The 8,228-nt window shown below is 37.7% G+C and overlaps 1 protein-coding gene across 2 annotated transcripts in view; it reads right to left on the bottom strand.

Moving 5' to 3' along the window:
* The window catches only part of LOC125044457 (probable 3',5'-cyclic phosphodiesterase pde-5), a 14,398-nt gene extending 10,084 nt beyond the window's left edge, over positions 1 to 4,314 (bottom strand). The window contains exon 1 of one of the 2 annotated variants that reach the window (XM_047641136.1): positions 3,916 to 4,314. In XM_047641136.1, coding sequence (XP_047497092.1) covers positions 3,916 to 4,037 — 122 coding nt within the window. In that variant the 5' untranslated portion in view covers positions 4,038 to 4,314. The other variant, XM_047641137.1, reaches the window with a different exon arrangement.
* Between the last annotated feature and the right edge of the window lie 3,914 nt (positions 4,315 to 8,228).

Raw genomic sequence — 8,228 nt, forward strand, 5'->3', positions numbered from 1 at the left:
CAGACAGATAGATAGAGATAGATAGATAGATAGATAGATAGAGGGAGGGAGGCTGAAATTTAATCACAGGTAATCAAAGGTTGGCGTATCACAATTAGCTTTATCAAAAACAATTCTGATCAGAAGTTATAATTATGAATTAAAAGTCTCAGAGCTGTTTTCATGTCAAAGCAACACGAACCACGCAATGATAGGCAATTAAGAGTAAATAATGTCCTTGATCATTAATCTGAGTCAAGTTAATTAGTAACAAAACTTTTAAAACTTCAACTTTTTGGGGATAAGTTTTAAGTTTATGAATATTGACAAAAAAAAAAAAAAAAAAAAAAAACATTACTGTCAAAATTTACCTGCAAGTACACGTAAATTCTTAAGAAAAAAAGAAAAAAAAAAAATCCCATTTACATATGTGTCTACCTTCGTAAACTACAAAACACAAACAAAGATGAAGAAGAAGAGACACACAAAACTAAGAAAAGAATAAAAAATAAAACTACATATATTTAAAGTCACCTTAATTCCACTACAGCCATCAACTGTGTGTGAGAATTCTACGCAAAACGTGAAGGAAAAACGGAGAGAGAATAAAATGATAAAGCGAAGCACATGGAAAGACACACAAAAGAAATAGATGAAAAAACAGAGAGAAAGACAATATCGTTGTGTTCTAACTACACTAACAATGTCTAAGAATATAGTCTGAAAAAAGTCAAGCTTTTTTGTAGCAGTGTCTGGCAGATTATAGGTGAGCGAAGTTCAGGTAATGAGGGCCTAATTAAAGAGTAATTATGGCAGTGACCACGAGCTTTAAGATCTCAAAATTATCTAGCCACAATTAAGCCTGTTTATTAAAGAAGGGGGTATTGATAGAAATAACAGTAATGATAAAGAAAACAACAGAAACAGCCGTTATAACACTGATAGTGAAAATAAACGGTAGTAATACTGATAACAATGAAAGTCTACTTAATATCCTTATGATAAGAAAAGCCTTCACAAATATTAAGCTGAAAACACTTCATACTGGGTTACGAGAGTGAGAGGAATAAGGTGATAAAGAGAGGAATGAAATAACATTGATAACAGGGAGATAAAGGACTGGATATGGTGATTTGGAACAAGAACAAAATATCGAAAATGGGAACGCAAAGAAAACGGGAAACAGAAAATGGGAAATAAATGATTGTGAGAAGAAAAAAAAACGGGAAATGACAATAACGAAGTATGATAAAATCAAAAAAAAAAAAAAAAAAAAAGAAGAATGGGGGAATGCGAGAAAATATGAGAATGTACAAGGGAAACAGGAAACGGCGAAGGTTTTCAAATCCAAAAATAAAAAATAAAAGAAAAAAGGGTCAATGATGAAGCAAAGCAAATCATGCAATACGTAATAAATAATTCAATAGGAAAAGGGAGAAGGAGGAAGAAGAGGAGCAAAGGTAAGAGGAAAAAGAAGATGAAGAAGAGAAAGAGGAGGAAGCATAGGGGGGAAATAAGGAACGAAGAGGAAGAGGAAGAGGAAGAAGAAGAAGAAGAAGAGGAAGCAGAAGAAGAAGAAGAAGAAGAAGAAAAGAAGAAGAAAAGAAAAAGAAGAAGAAAGGGAGAGACAGAAGGTAGAAGAAGAGAAGCAAGAATAGAGGGAAAAGGAGAAGAAGAAAAATGAAGAAGTAAATAAAAGACATGAGAAACCAGAGAGAACATGAACAATTTACAGAAAAGAAGAAAACATCAAGAAAGAGAGTGAAGAAAGCATTAGTAGGTAAAGGCAAAAGGCAAACAAACGAAGAGGAGAAAGGACAAGAAACTAAACAAATAAAATAAAAAAGAAAAGAAAAAGAAAAAGAAAATGTGAGATTAAATGATAAAAATGCTAATTAACTAAACAGGAAACAAAATCAAAGGGAAAAATATTAAGAGGAGATGGTGATGGAAATTTTATCTCTACGTTATTTTACGGTTTCCTCAAACTGTAACTGGCGCGGCCGTCAAGCCTCTATTGTATGTGAACTACTAGTTAGCTGGAGAGGGGGAGGGGGTGCTGGTAAAAGAGGGGGGAGGGGTGGGGGGCAAGAGAGTGTTTGATACTTGCCTCTACTTTATCATTACACTGTATTTACGTCATGTATTTCTCATTACAAAAAGGGAAAAGAAAATTGTAACTTATCTTCTACTAGTATACTGTTTTATAAACTTGTCTCCCCGCGTGATCAGAATATAGGTTTGTTTGTTTTCATGATGAAGAAAGGAAAATCTAAAATATATATATATCAGTGTTTGTTGATATGTATCCCTAAATATGAATAATTGATAATACGTGAGATTAACTCGAGAACTGCCATTGATACAAAATGACTTTTCATAAACTTGCACTGAAAAAAAGAAAAAGAAAACATAATAATAACAGCTTCTAAAAACCGTTCTTGATAGAAAATTCTTAGAAATACGCATGAGTGCTTCAACACATTTATAGATTAAAAATAAATCAATAATCCCTTTATGAAAACACATTTATATATTAAAAATAAATCAACAATTCCTTAATGAAAACACATTTATAAATTAAAAATCTTCGCATCTTCGTATCATGATTTATGAATTCTGTATTTCTATTATTTCAGCATTTTGCAAATCTATAACTTGCTAATTATTACAAAAATGAGGTTTTTGAAACTCAACAATTCTGACGATTGTATTTTCAAAACAGAACTGAAATGCAATGAAAAAGGAAAGGATTACTGTTAATTATCTATGCTTATTAAGACAGTGTTGATTATATTGATGATAACTAATTATGATAATTACAGTTGCCATATTAATAACATAAATAATGATGATCTGATGATGATAAAGATGATGATGATGATGATGACGAAGGCAATGATGATACTAATAAATTATATATCTACTACATTATCAATCTCACAACTGCTATCATTATCAAAACCTAAAAATATCATAACAACACTAATAACAAACGTCAACCCTAATATGAAAAATATCAATGGCAGTCCTGAAGCCCTTACACCACGCCCCCTTCTGATCACGTGAGGAGAACCCCCCCTCCCCTACCTCCCCCCACCCCCCGCTACCCCGCCCCAAAAGTTGTCCGGGAGTCGAATCCCCATACTTACTCGTCGACGCCAAGCATGTGATTGGGGACCTCTTCCTTTGATAGCTTCGAGAGCTCATCCTCCCCGCAACAGCTATGGTAGCTCATCATTTCCAGAGCTACCTGTAAGGGTGGGGACGGGGCGGTGACGTCATTTGAGAGAGAGAGAGAGAGATGTGTTTGGTGGCGGTGGTATGGATCCGCTTTTTAAATACATTTTTTTTAGTACTGTTTGTGGTTTGTATACACTTTTTTTTATATATTTTTTGCTTTTTGGTTTGTTTCCTCTCCCACTTGGAAGTCGCTGGTATGCTCGTCACAATTACTTTTCCTTTGTAATTATAATTTTTCTGTATGCTTTTTTGTGGGGAAGGGGGAAGGGGTTATGGCACTTGGACGGGAATGGGGAGAAGCTAGAAGGAAAGGGGAGGAGAATGAATGGGAAGAGAAGGGGAAGAAGAATGCATGCAGCAGCCTAGACGAATACCGTGGAAGTGTTGGCTAAGCCTCGTCTTACTTTGATGCAGTTGACGGAATAGAAAAACATAGTGTTAAACTCCAAAGCTGATCATTCGTAATATCAATCAAGTAAATTAAGCAATAAAGAAACGTGACTTAGTCTACACTTCCCGGTACATTTATAATATTTGTATTATTTACGGCTCTGCAAACTGAAGAGAGAAAGGATAGGTTAGTCATCCCTGCAGACGAGCATGTAAAGAAAACGTGATTACCCAAAGAAAACGAGAAGACGGCGGCAGACATCTACACGGGGAAACTTATGTAGATCCTTACGAGATACTTACTCATCCACCCCAGGAGGTGCTTCATTAAGACTTTGTGCTTGTATAAGGTCAAATTCTTCATCATTACATGAGTTGTGGTAACTGAGCACCTCTAACGCTACCTGCAACAGGATGCAACTCATATGTTAATTCATCTGCAGTTTGCAAAAGACAGAGAGAGAGAGAAAGGAAATAATCTCAACAGCAGTTGGAAGAACAATGGCCCAGTTGATCCACTTCCACCTCCGGACTCTTAAATACCTGTAATATATAAGGTTGTAAAAATAGATATGAAAGTTTTACAAAAGTAAGCTCTGCTTAAAAATGAGTCATTAACTAGTTTTTCGAATGGTTTAACCGAAAGTTTGTAAAACTATGTATATACACACAGACTTATATGCACGCAAATAACGAAAAAATGAGTGCACATTTATGTATATGTACACACACACACACGCACGCACACACACACACACACACACACACACACACACACACACACACACACACACACACACACACACACACGTGCGTGTGTGTGTGTGTGTATATATGTATATATATAATATAATATATATATATATGTTTATTTATAATATAATATATATGTATATATATACACACACATATATATATATATATATATATATATATATATATATATATATATATAAACATATAAAAATATACACACACATATATATATTAAATATAAATATATAAATATACATATATATACATATTTATATGTATGTATGTATATATGTATGTATACAAACACATACACATATAAACAGATGCATAAGAGAGGAAACCAACATTTTTCTCTTTCTGTCAATAATTCGACAAAAAAGAACCCCTTTGCGTAGGTTGGCTTTGTGGAGATCGATTCTTGTCACGACTCGCTTAAAAACTGCCATAAAACAGAATTCCCTGATGATGAAAACCTCATTGTGAACAAATTAAAACTTTTTTCGCCTCCCCATCCGCCTCCCTCCTCTTCTTTCTGCCCTCCCCCTCCCCCTCCCCCTCCCCTATGTGCCTATCAAACAGACAATTTCTTTTGAAACTTATCAAAGCAGACCGTAAGACTGCGGTAACAAGCTAGTTAGGCATGGCGCGTCAAGCTCACAGCGATGCCATTCGAGAGAAGACGTAGGAGAAGGAAAAAATCGACGCAAATGTTGCCATAATGAGAGAATTTCCTACAAATGGGTGTGGGTTGAATGTTGTTTACTCCTGTTGCCAAGGTAGCGAACTAAGGGCCGTATTGAATTCATTGACACAATACGCTACGGCAATGGCAAAGTTGCCGGCTCCGCGTGCGACCGCTGCTCGAGGGAAGGCTGCGGCCGCGTGCTCGCGGCAGATAATGTGTGTATATATATATCAAGGACGCACATACACTCATATATACATATATACACGCACATAATTCTGCACACATATGTACATACATACACAAACACACACTTAAATACATAAACACTCATAAACCGATATCTATATCAGTATCTATCTATTTATATGTCTGGTTATCTATTTATCTATCTATTTATCTGTCTGATTATCTATCTATCTATTTATCTGTCTGATTATCTATCTATCTATCTATTTATCTGTCTGGTTATTTATCTATATATATATATATATATTCAAATTTAACAATTATGATAACACAAATTATAATAATACGTTTCCTTCTAAACCTTTACACTTTCGGTTTCGATTCCGATAAAACAACTCTAGGGGGATAAAACGACAATTTCAATAGATACCTCAACAAGTCGCCGTTTCTCTAACCTTCTGACGAGTTTTCATAGCCGGTTTTCGCAACCAAGGCGCACTTTGAAAGACCGACATTAGCGGCAGCCTTTAAGGAATACGATCGCATAGCAGTAATAAGGAAGAATTCCAGCATTTTATTTATAGATCTGACAGAAAATCACACATATAGACAGATACACTTGGGGACGTGCAGGTTGGGTGACGTAACTAGCAAAGATCGTGTTATCAGCTGGCATAGCAAATGTATAATAACAGCGGTTGAAATTACGACTTAAAGCCTTTAAAGAATAACTCAAGTGAAAAAAGCCCGCGAGGAAATACCGAGTTCAGGATCTTGCCAAGAGCTACCGGGATAATAAAAAAGTTCCAAATTCTATACCATTTCTTTCAGAAAACTCCAATGAAACCAGGTTTTTCCTTCAATAATTCGATAAAAAGGGAAAGAAAAAAAAACAAAAAAACTGCGCAGGTTGGATTTGTGGAGATCGAATCCTGGCAGCTGCAGGGAATAAATTTCGCTAATATAATCGGCTCATCTAAACCAACAAAGCATTCTGATAATTAAAACTCACATCTGCTGACATATCCATTCCCAAATGTCAATAACTGTAGTATGTAAAACAATGTTCGATCGTCAGGAAAACCGGTTTCACTTCCTACTAATCCGAAAATAAAGAGCAATTTTAGCCTTACAACATCCTTTCTGTGAAACTGAACTCAGAACTCAGGTACCAGATATTTCTTTCATGCATTTTCACCGACAAGTTTATCTCAAGGATTGCGAACAGGCCCCTGGACTCAGTCTCGTCATTCCTATAGATAAATCCCATTCGGGTAAATGCTGACGTATTTCCTCAACCTCGTGACTGCGCAGAACCCCATGAATACCGAACGCCTGTGCAAACCCTCAAGCACCACGGACAGACTAATGCTAGATCATATACTAGACTACATGGATTCTTCCCAGGACGAAGCAGCCAGCAGTGTTTTGCATAATAATTTATCAAACTCACTCCGAGGCACATAAGCAATATTTCTTAATCTTGAATCTCGTTTGACATTTTAGAGAGAGAGAGAGAGAGAGAGAGAGAGAGAGAGAGAGAGAGAGAGAGAGAGAGAGAGAGAGAGAGAGAGAGAGAGAGAGAGAGAGAGAGAGAGAGAGAGAGGTAGAGAGAGAGGTAGAGAGAGAGAGAGAGAGAGAGAGAGAGAGAGAGAGAGAGAGAGAGAGAGAGAGAGAGAGAGAGAGAGAGAGAGAGAGACGGAGAGAGAGAGAAAGAGAGAGAGAGAGAGGAGAGAGAGAGAGAGAGAGAGAGAGAGAGAGAGAGAGAGAGAGAGAGAGAGAGAGAGAGAGAGAGAGAGAAAGAGAGGAGAGAGAGAGAGAGAGAGAGAGAGAGAGAGAGAGAGAGAGAGAGAGAGAGAGAGAGAGAGAGAGCGAGAGAGAGAGAGAGTGAGTGAGTGAGAGAGAGAGAGAGAGAGAGAGAGAGAGGAGAGAGAGAGAGAGAGAGAGAGAGAGAGAGAGAGAGAGAGAGAGAGAGAGAGAGAGAGAGAGAGAGAGAGAGTGAGTGAGTGAGAGAGAGAGAGAGAGAGAGAGAGAGAGAGAGAGAGAGAGAGAGAGAGAGAGAGAGAGAGAGAGAGAGAGAGAGAGAGAGAGAGAGAGAGAGAGAGAGAGAGAGAGAGAGAGAGAGAGAGAGAGAGAGAGAGAGAGAGAGAGAGAGAGAGAGAGAAATTAAGAGAAAGGGAGAGAGAAGACGAGGGGAAGGAGAAGGAGAGATGTAATGGGATACTCCACATATTCGACTCTAAAGCTTCTGACTTCGGCACACCTCAAGGGGGCGTGTTCAGACCCTCAGGGCACAACATCCTAGCGTGTGGATCAACAGTCAGCACACCACACAATAAGGAAAGACTCTGCTATTTAATACGATGATGATACTTGTATCAAACCTTAACCAACTGATGTAACAGACTGTTATATTCTCAATGGCTACCGAGTGAAGCATAATAATCTCTGAATAGAAAAAAACAAGGTACTCTGTCTATAAAGCCATTGCCAATGTATTATGTAAATGGCGTTAAGCTTCAGTAAATCTCAGAATGACTGCCAGGGGCACAGAGCTCAAATGAATTCTAGTGAAAAAATTACAATTAAATAAAGTAGGATAAATAATCCGTAGAGTTTTAGGATTAATTTCCCGTTCTTCTACGGATTAATTTTCCGTTCAACAGGAATACACGTGCACAGACGTGACGCAGAAAAAGGAAAACGATCCCCTGTTAAGATATTCCGTTTTTGTTTCCTTAAGCATGAAAAACGCACCAGTCTCCGGTCTCCGTTTTCTTTGCTTTGGCCAAGCGTTCCCGCCTTGAATGCGCCGGAAGATGGAATCTCCCACAAGCAAGCCGGGATCTCCAACAAGCAAGTCGGGATCTCCCCCAAGCAAGCCGGGATCTCCAACAAGCAAGTCGGGATCTCCCACAAGCAAGCGGGATCTCCAACAAGCAAGTCGGGATCTCCCACAAGCAAGTCGGGATCTCCAATAAGCAAT

Source organism: Penaeus chinensis, chromosome 35 (assembly GCF_019202785.1).
Source record: "Penaeus chinensis breed Huanghai No. 1 chromosome 35, ASM1920278v2, whole genome shotgun sequence".
In the NCBI taxonomy this organism is placed as follows: Eukaryota; Metazoa; Arthropoda; class Malacostraca; order Decapoda; family Penaeidae; genus Penaeus; species Penaeus chinensis.